General features: G+C 35.4%; 3 protein-coding genes across 4 annotated transcripts; all 3 read left to right on the top strand.

Moving 5' to 3' along the window:
• LOC18590562 (neutral ceramidase) lies at positions 1,070 to 6,543 on the top strand. The gene is made up of 10 exons (XM_007016156.2): positions 1,070 to 1,302; positions 1,929 to 2,321; positions 2,687 to 2,895; positions 3,146 to 3,490; positions 3,695 to 3,959; positions 4,051 to 4,321; positions 4,417 to 4,542; positions 4,847 to 4,910; positions 5,098 to 5,267; positions 5,844 to 6,543. Exons 2-10 carry the CDS (start codon positions 1,975 to 1,977, stop codon positions 6,390 to 6,392), a joined length of 2,346 nt encoding a protein of 781 aa, XP_007016218.2. The 5' UTR covers positions 1,070 to 1,302; positions 1,929 to 1,974; the 3' UTR covers positions 6,393 to 6,543.
• On the top strand, positions 7,359 to 12,614 carry LOC18590561 (cytosolic enolase 3). Its single transcript, XM_007016151.2, has 13 exons — positions 7,359 to 7,716; positions 7,814 to 7,968; positions 8,411 to 8,585; positions 8,932 to 9,003; positions 9,080 to 9,196; positions 9,407 to 9,487; positions 10,395 to 10,471; positions 10,597 to 10,700; positions 11,023 to 11,121; positions 11,227 to 11,312; positions 11,711 to 11,797; positions 12,036 to 12,233; positions 12,331 to 12,614. The coding sequence occupies exons 1-13, from the start codon at positions 7,612 to 7,614 to the stop codon at positions 12,400 to 12,402; spliced, it is 1,428 nt and encodes a 475-aa protein (XP_007016213.1). The 5' UTR covers positions 7,359 to 7,611; the 3' UTR covers positions 12,403 to 12,614.
• Positions 12,942 to 15,739, top strand: LOC18590560 (probable sugar phosphate/phosphate translocator At3g11320). 2 transcript variants are annotated; one of them, XM_018128227.1, is made up of 5 exons: positions 12,942 to 12,974; positions 13,428 to 13,890; positions 14,074 to 14,177; positions 14,322 to 14,550; positions 15,200 to 15,739. In XM_018128227.1, exons 2-5 carry the CDS (start codon positions 13,459 to 13,461, stop codon positions 15,344 to 15,346), a joined length of 912 nt encoding a protein of 303 aa, XP_017983716.1. In that variant the 5' UTR covers positions 12,942 to 12,974; positions 13,428 to 13,458; the 3' UTR covers positions 15,347 to 15,739. The 2 variants fall into 2 exon arrangements, with proteins under 2 accessions (XP_017983716.1, XP_007016212.2); XM_007016150.2 differs by lacking the exon at positions 12,942 to 12,974 and having other exon boundaries at positions 13,368 to 13,890.

Genomic DNA, 18,242 nt, shown 5'->3' with positions numbered 1-18,242 from the left:
TAATGCAGCAACTTTCCAGTTAAGCAAAGGGATTTCCTCAAAACTGAAATCTGTGCGCTATTGCTTGTGTACGTGTGAAACTATAGAGAGACGAATCACTCTATATCGTTCATGTACCATCTTGGGTAGGATCAAACTTAAGAAAGGTAATTCATAAGTTATATATTTTTCTTCAAAAGGGGTGTAGTTGTAAGTTAAATTACATTGTAATTCTTCCCATATTTGTGCCAAATACATGACAAAAAATGGTACCATGTGTTTCTCCAAGACGAAAACATTGTTCCTTAATGGAGAAATGGTGCTGGTTGGGTTTTATTACCTGCATAATGTATCATTCATGATGAACACATGACTCAAATGAGCAATGCCAATGACTCACTTTTTGTCTAGAAATTAATGTCATACGTTATTGTTGTGGCTGAATTAAAAATAGATTCAATTATATTAAAAGACTTATTTAACTTGATAATAACTATATTTAACTACCCATTGCACACTTTTTTTTTCTTTTTTACTTTTAAAACATTATATAAAATTAAGATCTTAAAAAATATGTTTTGAAAATTTTGAAATTCAAAATTTATAAATTTTATTTTAAAATTTATTAAAATTGAGTTTATTTGACTTACAAAAATTAATAAGGTACAAACAAAATCAGACGGAGGAAAATTTTTTTTTAATTATTATTATTATGTTATGGTAATGAAATAGTGTGATTGTAATTCCCTTAACAAATTAAATTAGTATATATTATTATAAATTCCTCGAAAAGAAGCAAAAATCGAACTTCGAAAATTTGTTTAATGTTCATTTTCAAAAGGAAATGAATATTTTCTGGGCTATTTTCCTAAATTTAGCTCAAAATTCCCAATATGTGTAGTATTAAGAATAAGAAAAGTAATTATTACATCAACGAAAAAAGGCAATGAGCTTGTTAAATAAACAAGATCTTGATCCCCTGAAGCAGTGGAAAAGGATCCGAAATCCAAGTGCACAGATCAAGAAAGGAGAATTCTAAATTCGAAAGATTAATAACAAATTTTACACGTGGCAGCATAGACATTCTGTGCACCCCGCGAACAGTTCCCCGCAGCTAAATTCCAAAAACCAAACTTGACAAATCGCAAGGCTGTAACAAAAAACAGCATCATCACTCTGTTGTCTTCCCTTCAAAGCAAACAGTTTTAAGTTTCCTTAGTTTGACTCCTTTAAGAATCGTACCCTCCCATCACCGCCCTCTCCCTATCTTTACTTACAAAATATGAGAAGAAGCTGAGAGAAATCTCTACTTTCATCGGGAAGGTATAGTTTTTCCTCTCTTTTTTTTTTTCAAAAATTTTGGATATTGTTTAATCATGTAGAAATTCTTGAATCTTGTACTAAAAAGTGATTATGAGTTCCAGTTTTATAGTGGGTTTCCGTCGAATGTTGTTTTAATGTGGTTTATGGAAGGTGTTCTTGATCGTTGGCTTACTTTTAATCGACTGTTGCTTATTAGACCTGCTAAGTTCAAAAATGGATTATTATTGTTAAGCTGAATTAGATAATTTAGTTATTTGGGGTTTTGATTCGTTGGTTGAAAGGATGGCGTCAATGATCAGCAAGTTTTCACTCTCGTTGGATATGTCAAGATGGTTATTCTTTTTGCTTTTCTGCTTTGCTTCAGTTTTAGGTTTGATGTTAGTTTTTTATGTAATGACAAGCTTTTGTATTTAGAATTATATGGAATACGGAAAAGGGGGAACATAATCATGGATTAAAAGCAGTTTTCGGATCACACAAATTATTGTTATATCGTTATTCATTTCTGGTGTCTTAAGTTTGATTAGTGGACCTTTGGTGGTTTTATGCATGTGGTTATACTAACCTCCAATAATCCTTGTTTTTCCATAAAAAATGTTTTGACATGTTATTTGTTTTTGATGAAGGAAAATAAGAAGAATGTACTAAGTGCTGATTGGTGTACTTGGGTTCATGATGGAAGTACTTGCTTCTTTTTGCTGTTATTTTCAAAGTCCTTTGAGAACTATTTGGTTATGGATATCTCTAGTACTTGTGCTGCAATATAGTAAAACAGTACTCTCAGATTCCAACTATTTGATTGGGCTTGGAAGCTATGACATTACTGGACCTGCTGCTGATGTTAATATGATGGGATATGCTAACACAGAACAAATTGCTTCGGGGATTCACTTCAGGCTGCGAGCTCGCTCGTTTATTGTGGCAGAGCCGCAGGGGAAACGAGTAGTATTTGTTAATCTTGATGCTTGCATGGCTTCGCAATTAGTGACAATTAAAGTGCTTGAGAGATTGAAAGCAAGGTACTTATTATCACAGCATTTATGCCTGAAGAACTGCCTTTTGTTTTTAGCATATAAAGTTATATCCCACTGAAGTTTATTGAAAGTCTCTTTGAAGTAAATCACATGCATAAGAATAGCAGAACTTATTCAGGTGCAAAACTCATTTAGCATGATCTTTTGAAATTATAGTTAGTATTCTTGTCTGACCTTTTTCCTTTTAATAAAAAATTTAAATTCAACATAGAGTAAGACTGAACCAAAGACACAAAATCCTTTGAAATAGATGCAATTGGATACTTGTTAATATGCGTTTTAGTTTGATTCGCATAGTATTTTAACTTTTGACTTGTCTACCTGTATATATCTGCTTCTTATTCTTGCAGATATGGGGACTTATATACTGAACAGAATGTTGCTATTAGTGGTATTCATACCCACGCGGGTCCTGGGGGTTATCTCCAATATGTGGTGTATCTCGTGACATCTCTTGGATTTGTTCGTCAGTCATTTGATGTCCTGGTAGATGGCATTGAGAAAAGTATTATACAAGCTCACGAAAATCTCCGACCTGGATCAATTTTTGTTAATAAGGGTAAGAGCAGGAAACATGCAGTTGCTATATTGTTTTCCTATTTTTAGATGTTATCATCTCTTTTTGAGCAGAAATAATATTTAGGGGAATCTTCCTTAATTCTGGTGATCTCTGCTCTCAAATCTAAAGGTTTTTTGAAATTATTCACATACTTGATTTGTTACTTATTTGATATTATCTTGCCATGCATACTCTGTTTTGTAATATTGGAGGTGTATATTTTTGCTCAAAGATGCTGGGTTTTTAACAGGAGAACTATTAGATGCTGGTGTAAACCGTAGTCCTAGTGCCTATCTCAATAACCCTGCATCAGAGCGCAGCAAATATAAGTATGATGTTGATAAAGAAATGACCCTTTTGAAGTTTGTAGACAACCAGTGGGGTCCAGTGGGTACCTTCAACTGGTTTGCAACTCATGGAACATCAATGAGTCGTACAAACTCACTGATCAGTGGAGATAACAAAGGTGCAGCAGCACGATTTACAGAAGACTGGTTTGAGCAGAATGGTATTAAAAGTTCATATATTAATGATTTGGAGACTGATGGAATACCTCGAAGAGTCTCAAACATTATCCCAAACCTTCATAATAATCGTAAGTTCTTAGCTTTCAACTTTAATCTCTGTGCATTAATTTGAAAAATATGTACAAAGAGCAATTATAAAAATGGCATCATTTACTAGATATTCTTATTAGTCTGTAACAGAAATTAGTCATCAGATCCATATTATGTAGCTCCAACTCCTTGATGTGCTGGATCCATGCAATATTTCTTTTAATACTATCTTTTTGGTGTAGACCATGAGTTGCTGGAGCTTGCTGCATCATTCCAGTCTTCTCCTGGTAGGCCTGCAACCAGGACTCTGAGTGTTGCTAGACGTGTCAGGGGTGCTCTTAGACAGGCTGATAAGCCTGGATTTGTCTCTGCATTCTGCCAAACAAATTGCGGTGATGTTAGTCCCAATGTACTCGGAGCATTTTGCTTAGACACTGGCCTTCCTTGTGACTTCAATCATAGCACCTGTGGTGGAAAGAATGAACTGTGCTATGGCCGAGGACCAGGGTACTATTCCTCTTCCTGCTATGCACTTTTTCTTATGCAGTACATACATAGTGTCAGAAGAATAAAATGCATTTTGTGCTCCACTTGGCAGCTATCCTGATGAATTTGAAAGTACACGTATTATTGGGGAGAGGCAATTCAGAAAAGCTGTGGATCTGTTCAACAAAGCATCTGAGCAGTTAAAAGGAAAGGTTGACTACCGCCACACTTACCTAGACTTTTCCCAGCTTGAGGTAACAGTTCCTAAACAGGGAGGAGGTTCTGAGGTAGTTAAAACATGTCCTGCTGCAATGGGATTTGCATTTGCTGCAGGAACAACTGATGGGCCTGGGGCATTTGATTTTAAGCAAGGAGATGACAAGGTGATCTAACATTTCACTCATTATATGTGCCAATATTTTTTGTGCCCTATGCTTGCGTTTTTTGTGTGATTAATGTTGTTGTGATGTTATATCAGGGTAATCCATTCTGGAGGCTTGTGCGCAACTTACTTAAAACTCCAGATAAGAAACAAGTTGATTGTCAGCATCCAAAGCCCATCTTGCTAGATACTGGTGAAATGAAGCAACCATATGATTGGGCGGTAAGTTGCAAGTATATCTTAGGAGACATACAAGCCCTACTGAATCTTCATAAAGTGAGACTCAAGGACCCTTCCAGCATGTCAGGGTGGATAGGAAAGAGTCATGCCATAGCATGAGTTTTACCTTAGATGCCTGATAAAGGATTTCAATCATTTGACCTATGGACTCCTTTGATGACAGATTATCTTCTGTTACGTCTAAGTAGTCTTAATATTCTCAAAAAGAAATAAATTCTTGCAGATTTTTTTTCCATTACAACATAAGTTCACTGATGAAACATTTGCTTATTCATGATCTTGGCAGCCTTCAATACTTCCAATCCAGATCTTTCGGATAGGGCAGCTAGTCATTCTCAGTGTACCTGGAGGTAATAGCTTTTCCCCCTTTTTATCTTCCGTTTGAATTTAATGTCACTGCCTATGGCTCCATCTTTCATTTCTTAATCATCACGTCTTGCACTACCATGTGTTGAGGTTTCGTTCTGAGGCACCACGTGTGTTTTTTCACTCAGTGTGACAAGAAGAATGGATTCTCACAGTTTTTGTTTCAAGCAGAATTTACAACAATGTCTGGGAGGCGTCTTCGTGATGCTGTAAAGACAGTGCTTACTAGCATTGGAAATGGAGAATTTGGTAGTAACATTCATGTTGTTATAGCTGGGTTGACTAATACATATTCACAGTATGTTACAACCTTTGAGGAGTATGAGGTGCAGAGATACGAGGTCAGTGCCAAATATACACTACTTGTGGGGATAATTACCCAAATATCGCTAATTATTTGCTATAAAAATTGACCTAAGTGATAAAGATTAGTTTCGCAGTATTTTTTACCTGGGCTTTTCTCACTCTCAGTAAGTTTGTTGATTAACCAGAATAGATTGCTGGCTGGTTTCATTGCTTGAGAGCTTTAGACCTTGAACTTACTATGGCTTGATTGCCACTGATATGGCTTGAGCCACTCATAAAATTGGCATTTTATCGTGATAGTGTTTATTAAGTGCTTTCTCTTTGGTCTCTGCAAGTTAGTTCCTTACCATAATAGACTAGTGGTCAGTTTCCTTGCTTGAATCAAGAGTTGTAGGACTTGAACTTACTATAGCTCAGTTGCCACAAGCAAGCCACACAAATTGGCTTTGAATTCACATTCTGTTATGGCTCTTTGGTCATGCATGCACTTGCACATAAAGAACAATGGTGAACATTTGGAATGGTGTTATTTCATTTCAGTTTAGAATTTGTTATATAATAATTATTATTTGTCTAGTATTTTTAGAAGTTCTTTATTTTTTTTTTCTTAGGGTGCCTCCACACTGTATGGTCCACACACACTCAGTGCCTACATTCAGGAGTTCCAGAAGCTTGCAAGTGCTCTTATCAAAAGTCAACCTGTTGAACCTGGCCCACAGCCTCCAGATCTTCTAAACAAGCAAATAAGCTTACTCAGTCCTGTTGTTATGGACTCTACTCCTGCTGGTAAAAACTTTGGGGATGTCAGCTCCGATGTTCCTGCTAATTCAACCTTCAAGATCGGTAACACAGTGACTGTTGTCTTCTGGTCTGCTTGCCCGAGGAACGACCTCATGACAGAGGGTACATTCTCCCTAGTTGAGATACTCCAAGGGAAGGATACATGGGTCCCAAGATACGACGACGATGATTTCTGCCTTCGCTTTAAGTGGTCAAGACCTTCAAAGTTAAGTCCCCGAAGCCAAGCAACAATAGAATGGACAATCCCACCATCTGCGTCGCCAGGAGTATACAGAATCAGACATTTTGGGGCTGCGAAAGCACTTTTGGGATCAATTCGGCATTTCACTGGATCATCTAGTGCTTTCGTGGTAGCATGAGAAAAAGCAGAAGCTGTTTGTAATGAGTTGCATTAGGTTGTAACTTTAACAGGGACAAATCCACAAAATGTACCTATAATGCTGAATTCATGTAGCTCTTTTGATTTCCAGTGCAAAAAATGAAAATTCCGACGAATCACATTCTCTGATATCATAGGGTCCGATACTTATTTGAACTGTAACAACAAAACGATATCACTTCTTCGGGCATAAGATTTTAGACTTAGTTCAGCTTCAGCTCAAGACTGTTTTTGCTGAGCTTTTACACCACTTCAGTTTTTCACTTGATCCAAGGGTGACTTCTATGGCAAGTTTATTTCTGGTAACCTTAATATAAGATCTTCAGATAATGGCCGTCATTTGTAATTTTCATTATAAACCATTGATGGGCAAGGAAAAAAAATATATAGTTTTCATTCGTTCTGTAAAAAAGAAAATAATATGACGAAATAAGTTCTCTCTTTTTGGTTGATGTCAATGTGACATAATTGAAATGTTTAAATCTCACATTCAGTAGGTAGGAGATTCTGTGGATGTTGTACATATTTAATATTTTGGAGAGAGAGAAATCATCACGTGACAAAATAATATCAAAACAAATTTAATCTAAACTCAATTTATATCAATGAAACTAAGTAGATCGATCAATAACAAAGAAAGCATCGTTAGATTAGATGAAAAAAAATGTTACTTAAACGTTTTAAATATAAATATATATATATATATATAATGCTTCAATCTTATATCGGATAAGCTCATAAACATATGGGTTGCACACCCCGTCAAATTAATACTTTGGAAAAAGACGGTAATAGTTTATGACACCAGTAAAATACAAACCTGAATTGAGGTTTTTAGCTTAAGAAGTTATTGGGCCAGATTTTGCCCAAAGCCTGAACCATAAAATCGATGGGCTGAGTTCCAATCGACCTACCTAATGGGCAAATGCCTACACGTTTGAAACACACCCCCTCCCAAAAAAATAAATGGAAACTGGAATTAATCAATCGAAGAGGAGAAAAATGGAGACTCTGAAAAGGGAGGAACTTTTAGAAGTTTGAAATATTAAATTAGAAGATATTGAGCTAAGCTCCTGATTGTTTAGAAATCAACTAGAGCTTAGCTCTCAACCTGTGAAGATTTGGAGTAAAAAAATAGTCATCTTCCTCAGATCTTTACCACTTCACACCAATTTCGCCGCCGAAAGTAGAGTAAAAACATGTCGGTGCAAGAGTACCTCGACAAGCACATGCTCTCTCGCAAAATCGAAGACGCCGTCAATGCCGCTGTCCGAGCTAAAACTCCCGATCCCGTCCTGTTTATCGTAAAACTCTCTCTCTCTCTCTCTGTGTATCAAACTTAATTTTGTTTCGCTTTTCGTTTTGATGATGACTTATTTTTTCTTATAAATGAAATTGCAGTCTAGTCATATGAAAAAAGCGGTTCCTTCAGTGATAACGAAGGTAAAAGCTCGGCAGATTCTCGACAGCAGAGGAATTCCTACTGTTGAAGTTGATTTGTTCACTAACAAAGGAATGTTCCGTGCTTCCGTGCCTAGTGGCGACTCCACTGGAATGTAACCTTCTTTGCTCTTTTTCTTTTCATTTTCTGATTTTTGTGCTTTGTTTGATTGATGAGAAAAAATCGTTGGTAATGAAATGGAAATCAGAAACTTTTGAATTTTACATTTTAGGTTTGCATTTATTATACATGAATCGAAATTTTACTTTATGTTGAAATTTGAATCGACATTATTCAGTTTTGCACATAATAAACAATGGGAAACAATGGAAAGATTATTCAGTTTGTATTGGAATTTAGAAATTACCTGAACTGAGCAATTTAATTTTGATTCATATGGCAGTGCATAGTTTTAAATTGGATCATTTTACTAGTTATTATTTCCCATTTGGGAGGTTTTTATTATGTTTAAACTCTTATTTCTCATTATCGGAAATTTATTTTGCTCTAGAACTGGAGTACCATGATAACATTTAATTTTGACAATTTTATTGCAGGTATGAGGCTGTTGAACTGAGAGATGGGGACAAGGGAACATATCTTGGAAATGCTGTGACAAAAGCTGTTAAGAACATCAATGAGAAAATATCTGAGGCATTGGTTGGTATGGATCCAACAGTTCAGCTTCAAATTGATCAGGCCATGATAGACTTGGACAAGACAGAAAAGAAGGTACATTTTTCTTTTCTTTTCTCAAAATTCAGGTGCAGTTAGTTGTTCACTTTACATATTTATTAAAAACAATGCATTTTAATAGTAGGACCTAGAGATTGTTTTAGATGCCTCTCGCCCAGCATCTGGACAAGGTGGAGTGGAGAGAAGAAGGATAACTTCCTTAATATGGATTGTTAAATGAGGGGAAAATAAAGAGAATAGGAAGAAATTATTATGCTAATCTCTTCCTTACCACTTTTTAGATCTCTTGATTGTTGAATTTTATGTTGGATGGTTCACATTATAACTATAGTTCACAGAACTTTTTGCATTATGGTCCTTTGTCTAAATATATTTATCCCAGAGTGAGCTTGGAGCAAATGCTATATTAGCTGTGTCAATCGCTGCATGCAAAGCTGGGGCTGCTGAAAAGGAGGTATGATTTCTTGTCAATCTCCTTTTTAAGTTTCCCATTTATATGCTAGAAATTTTTTAACCAAAATTAAAATCAGGTTCCACTTTACAAACACATAGCCGATCTTTCTGGTAAAACCAACTCAATCCTTCCTGTCCCTGCCTTCACAGTTATCAGGGGTGGAAAACATTCTGGGAATAGTATGCCCATTCAGGTAAAGAATCATCTTCTTTAGGTTTAATTTCGTCAAAAGCATCTTGGAGCTCTCAGAATCTAAGCATTTTTTATGATTTTGATTCCGGATTTTATCTCCATCCTCTGCTTCTGATACATGTCACACACCTGTCTGCATGATGGTTTAGATTCTTCTATCCTAAAACTTCCCTATATCTGTATAACGTGATTTTTCTTATGCTGCGATCAGGATATCACGATTCTCCCAACAGGAGCCAGCAGATTTGACGAAGCCTTACAAATGGGCTCTGAGACCTATCATCACTTGAAGGTGATTTTGTTAAACCAAATTGTTTAGTCTTTGGGATTTACTTTTAAGTTACTTGCTTGTTACACACCTCTTAAATGGCTCATCTGCTAGGAAGGAAGTAAAGTTTGGTTCATTTGCTAGAAAGGAAGTAAAGTTTGCCATATGAGAAGTCATGAGTCTTACAACAGTTTGGGAATTTATTTTGGTAAATTGCTTATGAAAAATTCTATGTGATTTAGTCTTCATTTCTAGGTCTGGCCAGCTATGTTTGTGCTGATCACCATTTGATCTTATGGCTGTCCTTGTATTGTAATGAGTTGATATGCTGTTTACTTATGATTTGATTCTTTGAAATATTTTCCAATAAACACCTGCATGATTCTTTCTTGAACATTCCCATCTGCCAGTTTCTTTGAAATTGTTATATTAAAGGAATGCCTCATCTTTTTTGAGGTATGCAATGCTGCTATGTTGTTGAGGTACCGCATACAACTTTAGGAGATTTAGTAAGTTTCTTAGAAGAAAGATGGATATATTTGGGTAAGTAATATGGACCTGCCTATAATGTTGTTATTAACAGCTAGGCTTTTGACTGTGACGTCGCCTATGTTAAGGTTTCTGGCTTGCTGCTTGGTTTATCCCTAAAATTTTCTGAAGTTCCTGATTGAGAATTGATCTCATTATATACACAAAAATAAGCAGACACCTGTGCTTTTTTAAGAAATAAAAACTAAGTTTTAGTTGTATTAAGTTGCTTGAAATGATTTTAATTGATCATTTGCAGGTAGACATAAACAATGGAAATACCATTCAGCCTAATTATCTGTAGAATGTTTTTGTGGTATACTTTATTGCTAGGAGTTTTGAATAGAAGATGTCATGCATATACTCATTCATTTATTGAAATTGTTGTTAATAAGAAAAACAGGCTGTTATTGCAGAAAAATATGGTACAAATGGATGTAATGTTGGTGAAGATGGTGGTTTCACTCCTAACATCTCCAGGCAAGTATCACTATTAAGTCTGACTGTCATTGTTTTTCACCATACGGGGAAATGAAGTTTACCTTACATTTTCTTAGGGATCTGGGTGGAATTTTGGTTTGATTTTCTCCTATTTTTGTTGGCAGTGTTAGAGAAGGATTGGATATTGTCAAAGAAGCTATCGGCAGAACGGGGTATAATGACAGAATAAAGATAGGAATGGATGTTGCTGCTACTGATTTTTGCATAGGTGATGAATATTTTCCTATAAATTAGTCAATTATCATTTGGTAGCACATGAAATAGGGGACATTGTTTCAGGAGAAACTTCTACACTCTGTTCATTAAGAGATGTTGGCATCATCATTCAACTGTTGCATTACATTCTATAGGAGGATATAAGATATTAAACTGAATGTATGATTTAGGTGTGCTGTCTCATGTAGTTAAAGGGCAGAAGGAAAGCATATTTTACCCTAGTCAGATTGCATGTTTCTTCCACTTTCATATCTCATTTTGGACATGGCTTGCTTATAACAACTGAGAGTTTCTTTTCTTTCTACTTCACATAGGTACAAAGTATGATTTAGAATTCAAATCTCCAAATAAATCCGGGCAAAATTTCAAGTCAGGGGAGGATATGATTCAGATGTACAAAGAACTTTGCTCTGGTATGTTGGTTTTTCTGTACAGCTTCTGTTTAATTTTTCTTCTTTGTTCTTTCAACAATAGTTTAATGCCGTTCCATACCTTATCCTTCTTTTCTGGTGTCTTAGAGTACCCAATTGCATCTATTGAAGATCCTTTTGACAAGGAAGATTGGGAACACAGCAAGCGTTTTTGCAGTCTTGGACTATGTCAGGTTTGTTTTTTGTTAACATAATGTTGATGTTTAGTTCAGTTGAATGCCATTTCCATCCTACTTATCATGCATAAAAAAAAGGCTTGGATGTAGAGTTAATGCTCCTGCCTTTTGGAGGTAGATGGAAGATAACCAACTAGAATAATACTTTTATCTTTTGAGTTGCCTTCTAAATGATTAAATTATTTGACTTCAAATTCGGTTGGGTTTTTATCATCAAATCTTGTTTGACATAATCATTTAATTGTTGCCTTTTGGTGCACCTAAACATAAATGGGATCCCGACTTGCATGAGAATGTACATTGATGGATGTATTGGGTACTTTAGCAATTTGTTCGGATCTCTTGTTTATGCTCTATATTGACCAGCTGTAACTTAAGATGAGATTGTTTTGCAGGTGGTAGGAGATGACTTGTTAATGTCAAATCCAAAGCGCATGGAGAGAGCAATGCATGATTCTGCTTGCAACTGTCTTCTTCTCAAGGTACCTGCAGAATATTGGATGAAACACAAGTACTTCTCTGTGCTGATAATGATGTCAAATTAGCTAAATTACCCTCTTGTTAACCTTATTTCCCCTATGTTATCTATGTAAATGTAACAAAAAACTATCAATATGATCTGAAGCTGGAATAAAGAACTCCAAAAGTATGTGTTGAAACTTTTTGTTTTTAATTCGTTATTGGATGCAAGATCTAATAATTCTATGTTCCCCGGATCAGATAAATCAGATTGGAACAGTGACAGAAGCTATTGAAGTGGTAAAGCTAGCAAAGGAAGCCCACTGGGGAGTGGTGGTATCTCATAGATGTGGGGAAACTGATGATTCTTTCATAGCAGATTTAGCAGTTGCCCTTGGTGCAGGTCAGATCAAAGCAGGTGCTCCTTGCAGAGGAGAGCGGGTGGCCAAGTACAACCAGGTTTGTTTTTCCATTTGTAAACTGCTACTTCTTCTATTCTATGCTTTTTGTGCAACTCCATAAATGAAATTAATGGGGAAAAAAAATCTATTTGCAGTTGCTTCGAATCGAAGAAGAGCTCGGAGATCAAGCAGTTTATGCTGGCGAAGACTGGAGACCGTCATGTTGATTGTCCTTATAGGGTTTATACTGGCATCTTCTTCTTTTCTTTTACGTTTGAGCCTTTGAAATAGTTTAGCCAATGTATTTAAACAATTTGTTGATTGTCAATTTTTTTTTTTGGAAAGTGCAAAATTAATTAACTAAACGTGGAATATATGTTTTTTGAAGGCAAGTAAACGTGGAATTATATATAGATAATGTCGAATCTTGTTGAGTCCATTTAGTAGTTATAGCACTGGAATATTAATAATTTTGTTAGCTTGCCAATTTCCCACCCTGACCTACAGAAACTATGAAGAATATATAGTGATGATGAGGCAAAAAAACACATCATGCTCATGCATGAAGGAGATTGGGAGAGGGGAGGGAGGGGGGGGTGGGCGCTAAAAACTTTTTAAAGTGCAATTAAAAGACACAACGTCCTCTCCTGTTAAAAGAGAAATGCCGGGCCCAGATGCATTACTATAATTAATTAGCATTATATATATTTATCCTGTGTGCTTGTCTGTTCTGGAAATTGATCAAAGCTTAAATTCCCTGCATCAAACTAACAATCTCTTTCCTGAGAAAAGTTATATGGTAAGTAATATCACTCAAAAATTTCATGTAAACTATGATATAACTGCTTATCTGTCAATCATGCACCAAACATTCCCTCCTAAGATCATTAGTCAATTTTTGCAATTTTCAAATGAAAGGTTTTCATTCATCTTTTTTCCATTAAACAGATAATTGCTAAAAGCATATATTTAAATTTGCAAAAAAAAAAAAAGATAATGTAACAACAAATTGAACAAGAAGAACTCTTCTCCGACTTTACCTCCTCAAAAACTTCAAAAACTCATTACCCTCTCTTGTCTCTTTTACGTTAATTTCCTGGAGACAAAAACCTTAACCTTCTTCTCATTCTTCCTTTACCATCCAATTCAAAATCCTAAATTCTCCATACTCTGTAATAATAACAATCAAAATAATTGTTTTTCTTTTTTGGGTTCTTTCATTCATGTAACTCTTCTCCTTTTATCTCTCTAGATCTGCATTATAAAAGAACTCGTCAAACCCGATGAGCCGTTTATTCACCGTCGGGCTGATAACATCGTGGTACTCCTCGAACATAGGAGTCTTGTTACTGAACAAGTTCTTGCTAAGCAACTATGGGTTCAGGTACCCGATTTCCCTTACGTTATGCCACATGTTGGCATGTTCCATGTTCAGTTACATGGCCATTGCATGGCTAAAAGTCGCTCCTTTGCAAGGGATAAGATCGCGATTGCAGCTCATGAAGATATCTGCATTGGGGGTCATCTTTTGTTTATCTGTCGTTGCTGGGAATATATCGCTTAGGTTTCTTCCCGTGTCGTTTAATCAGGCTGTGGGGGCCACCACTCCGTTTTTCACGGCCGTTTTTGCGTACGTGATGACCAGGAAGAGGGAAAGTTGGGTAACATATGCCACTCTGGTTCCTGTTGTCACTGGTGTCATCATTGCCAGTGGGGTAAGACTCTAGAGTTTAATACTTGGATTTGTTTGTGTATGGTTGTTTTGTCTTTGGCGAAGAAAATTGAAAAAATTCCTCGTATTTATCAATTCAGGTGGTTGTTTTTTTCTCTTCTTTTTGTCAAGGAAAAAGTAATGGTATCATCACTGATGTTGTTTTCTTCCTATAACATGGCTGAAGGGAGAACCATTGTTTCATCTGTTCGGATTTATAATGTGCATTGGTGCTACAGCAGCACGAGCTTTGAAGTCTGTGCTTCAAGGGATTCTGCTTTCTTCTGAAGGGTAAGGGACATTTTTCTTCCAGTTCTATATCAACATGAAATTTGGAGTGATTCTGAATTAACAAGTACCATCTTGAATTTTACTAGATTTCCTATCATCTTCAAATTCGATCCATGGCTAACGAGGTTTCATTGTTTTTATTAGGGAAAAGCTAAACTCTATGAACCTCCTGATGTACATGGCTCCTGTAGCTGTCATATTCCTTCTTCCTGCAGCTCTTTTCATGGAAGAAGGTGTGGTTGGGATTACAATTGCACTTGCAAGAGATGATTGGAAGTTCTTACTGTATCTGATCTTCAATTCCGCGCTAGCATATTTTGTGAACTTGACTAATTTCTTGGTTACTAAGCACACCAGTCCCTTGACTCTTCAGGTATTCCTGCCTGTGCTAAAACTTTAGGCAATCTCTTTTTATCATATATATTTGCAAAGCCAATGGAAAGGGAAAGATGATTGCCAATAAAAATATTTTTATAAAGTGCTTTTAGCTGTTGGCATATCGTAATAACAAGATAGAATCTTGTAGGTACATTACTTTACCTGCTATAGGTATGGGGAGGCTTGAGTTTCAATAGCATCCATAAAGTTGGTTAATGGTGAAAAGTCTTTTTCCTACATATAAAATACCCCACCCTTCTACATTGTAGCATTTCATTCCAAGTAGACAGAATTGAAGCCCCTTAATATTGTTTAAGTGAGTTAGATGGTCAACATGAAGATTCTTCTGCGTGTATTCACCTGGCTTTCCCAGGCACGAGTTCCCTATATAAGAAGTTTCAGGCACTATATATGGAATTGTGTTGACCTGAAATATATATCCAGCATTCAAATCTGTGGGGTTTACTCACTTGCCATTGATCTTTCATTTTAATGATGGAAATCTCTTAAGTTGCACTTAAATAATTGAAGCTAGCAATCCTCAAGACATTTCTGTTCTCCTTAAAAGAAATAAGGCGCCTATTTGGGTATTGCCTTGAGGATAATGTCTATGCTTCAAAGATTAAGTATGCTTGTTCTTACAGGTCTTGGGGAATGCAAAAGGAGCTCTAGCTGTGGTTATCTCTATTCTGATATTTAGAAATCCTGTATCAGTAACTGGGATGTTCGGATACTCTCTTACAGTAGTTGGGGTTATTCTCTACAATGAAGCCAAGAAACGCAGTGTGTAAGGCTATAAGTATGGAATACAGGCACAATTCCAGCAATATTATGTCTATGGTGCGGGAGGGGGCAGTTGAAACAAGTCAATTCAGGTGGTGCCACAAGTTGTCCCTCTTTTGCAGAAGGCCAAGAAGAGGAGACTATGCAGTATAGCAAGTAGAACCTCAAATAAAGGAAGAATGTACTTTTGTTTTTCATCAGCTTGTAGGTGCTGAGCAAATGTCTTCTCTTGCTTTATGGAGAGTTGGCGGAAAATTTTTACTAGAACTAATTTTATTGTAATCTTTTTATATTTGAAGATGACGGTGATATCTTATTATTGTTGTAAAAGTATCGAAATTTCAGTTGCAGAACAGTGTCTTCACCCCCTTTTCACAAGGTTTTCAAATGATCTCAACTTCCATTTCATCCTAAATATTTATACAACTTTGGTCTCAATTAAACTTTTATGAAAAAGCTTTGAACAACACTCTTTTATAAAAGTTTAAAGGAAACTTATGAGATTTATAAATGTCATGATTATGCAACTTATGATTTATGTAAAAACTCTCTCTTAATTTGTTCCCTTCCTATATCTATTCATATAGTCTTTGTAACTCACATTTTAGTTTTTTTTTTTTTTTTTTACAGATCAATGAGTAACTTATTACCCTTATCGTGAAGACAAGCTCTCATTTTTTCTTGGTAGGTATTCTAGCAATTCACTTGATGCCCAGAAGGTCAAGTCATGTTTTATTGATTTTATGATTATATGTTGTTGAACGTTTTCTTACAAGTATGTTGTCACGACTGGCACTATGATTTACTTGTTTTTTAAAAAATTTGATAGTTAAATGTTTGTAATGAAAATTTTGCGTGGGTTATGAAAACTATTTTTTGAATTAAGAGTTTATTAGCGCTTTTATATGTTGTGAGGTAGCATTCCATCATATTGTGATGGCGCTTGGTATGTTGTTCATTAACATTTCCGCACATGGTGATGTAGAATTCCATCACACTGTGATGACGCACCAGATTGCATGTTGATATATAAATGATAATGTGTATGCTTAATTTGTATGAACAGTATATAATTGATAAGCAAAAGGCTTGTTTAGGTTTAATGGGTCATACTTACAAAAGTACGTGTGCCAGTTATATCCCCAAAAATGTGTGTAGTAGGCCTCCAAACCAACCTTTGTTCAACAAGAAATTAGAATACATGGAAAACCCACCTAATAACGAAGTAGAAGCAATAGTTAATCACTTGGGAAAATTGCCAAGATAGGATTGGTACTAAGCTCTTACTCTGAAATTATCAAGTATGATGTAATTGAAACAACATGTGTGAAACATTTAATGAAGTGATATTAGAAGTTATGTCCAAGCCTATCATTAGCATACTAGAGAGGATATTAGAATATATGTGATGAAGAGCTTGGTGCAAAACAGAGAATATGTGAGTAAATGGAAGACTAATTATAGCCCTAAGATTATTGAAATCTCAATTTGAAAATTCAAGGAGTTTTACTACTAAGTGAGAGGTTGAATGGAATTAGGGGAGGGACAATTTAGTAAGGGAGAGTTACTTTGTAATGTTGCAATAACATTCATGCACATGCCGAAGGTGGGACATAAGTGGAGTACCTTGTCAACGTGTTATGAGCGCAATTATTTATTTGTACGAGTACAAAAACCTGTTAAACTTAGTAAAAGGAATGACGTTTTGGCCCAAAAGTATAAATGGGTCTGCTTTGCCGTCTTTGGTGAAGAGGATGCTTGGCATGTCTGCCACGGCAAGAAAGAAAGCACTTGAAGGAAAGAGTAGCACCAGACTTTCAAGGGTTGGGAGGAAGATGACATGGTCACTGTCTTCAAGACGGCCATAACAAGTTACGATGTTCAAGGAGGATAGAATTTGTAAAACTATATTTCATTATATTTGTGTAAGAATTTCTTTGTAATTATGTAATACATAGATTAATTGGTTAACTTTCTTTTCTGTAAGCCAATTTTAACAATTCAATGTCTCGAAAGAGGAGAACAAAGAGCAACAACACACAAAAACATAACCTTGTTGTTGATAGTAATACTGATGCAATAAGTAAAAATTATAGCAAAGTATATAAATATTGATTTTTCAATTCTCTGTGTTATTATATTTGTATTGTGATTAAGAAAGAAATTCGATATTTATGGAATTTACAATATCGTCCCTTGCTTTTTACATATGTTATCTCTCAACATGATTATCTGGTAGACTTTAGTAGTAAGTTAGAAAGTGAAATTAACCATTACGAAATTCAACAACTTTTCTTTGGATCTTGGATCTAGGCATCGGTTCAATGTTTGCATAAGGTACAACTCAAACTAGTAAATAGTCATAGTAATACTATTTAGAGAATCATGTCTTCAGCAAAATAACATTGAGTTAGGTAATACTAAACTCCCATGAATCCGCCCTTATAAATGAGGATGAAGCCATTAATGATGGTTCGAGGGCTGCTTCTTTTCCTGAGTAAATACTAGGGTTTTTTTCGATTGCTTTTAAGCGTTTCCGCCAAGATGAGGGAGGAAATGGGATTTAAGTCAAAATACATAGAATTAAGATTTATTTATTAGTTATTACATTTAAGCTAAAATAAACCATTTTTCATTAAAAAAATTTACTATTGTTATCATTATATTATTAAAACCAATAAAAAAACATATTTTATCTTAAAATTAAATCAAATTATAAATTATATTCAAGTTAAGACAATTCAAATTCATTGGGCTTGCACATGGTTCTTATTGAGCTCATAATGAAATAAATGAGAAATGGCATAACTATTATGTAAGAATAGAAAAATATAGAATTATAATGTAGTTTGTTTAATAGAAAGGAATTGTAAGTTTGACATTATTTTAATATTTAATTGAAAA

Source organism: Theobroma cacao, chromosome 9 (genome assembly GCF_000208745.1).
Source record: "Theobroma cacao cultivar B97-61/B2 chromosome 9, Criollo_cocoa_genome_V2, whole genome shotgun sequence".
In the NCBI taxonomy this organism is placed as follows: Eukaryota; Viridiplantae; Streptophyta; class Magnoliopsida; order Malvales; family Malvaceae; genus Theobroma; species Theobroma cacao.
Note: the sequence above shows the minus strand (reverse complement) of the source record. Positions and strands in the feature narration are given on the sequence as shown.

Excerpts from the sequence above, each read along its gene's own strand:
- LOC18590562 (XM_007016156.2), top strand. The coding sequence starts at position 1,975 with ATGATGGAAGTACTTGCTTCTTTTTGCTGTTATTTTCAAAGTCCTTTG. Across the intron at positions 4,322-4,416 it reads TTAAGCAAGGAGATGACAAG|GGTAATCCATTCTGGAGGCT; the intron begins GTGATCTAACAT and ends ATGTTATATCAG. Across the intron at positions 4,911-5,097 it reads CATTCTCAGTGTACCTGGAG|AATTTACAACAATGTCTGGG; the intron begins GTAATAGCTTTT and ends TGTTTCAAGCAG.
- LOC18590561 (XM_007016151.2), top strand. The coding sequence starts at position 7,612 with ATGTCGGTGCAAGAGTACCTCGACAAGCACATGCTCTCTCGCAAAATC. Across the intron at positions 9,004-9,079 it reads CTGGGGCTGCTGAAAAGGAG|GTTCCACTTTACAAACACAT; the intron begins GTATGATTTCTT and ends AATTAAAATCAG. Across the intron at positions 9,488-10,394 it reads AGACCTATCATCACTTGAAG|GCTGTTATTGCAGAAAAATA; the intron begins GTGATTTTGTTA and ends TAAGAAAAACAG.
- LOC18590560 (XM_018128227.1), top strand. The coding sequence starts at position 13,459 with ATGAGCCGTTTATTCACCGTCGGGCTGATAACATCGTGGTACTCCTCG. Across the intron at positions 13,891-14,073 it reads GTGTCATCATTGCCAGTGGG|GGAGAACCATTGTTTCATCT; the intron begins GTAAGACTCTAG and ends ACATGGCTGAAG. Across the intron at positions 14,551-15,199 it reads CCAGTCCCTTGACTCTTCAG|GTCTTGGGGAATGCAAAAGG; the intron begins GTATTCCTGCCT and ends TTGTTCTTACAG.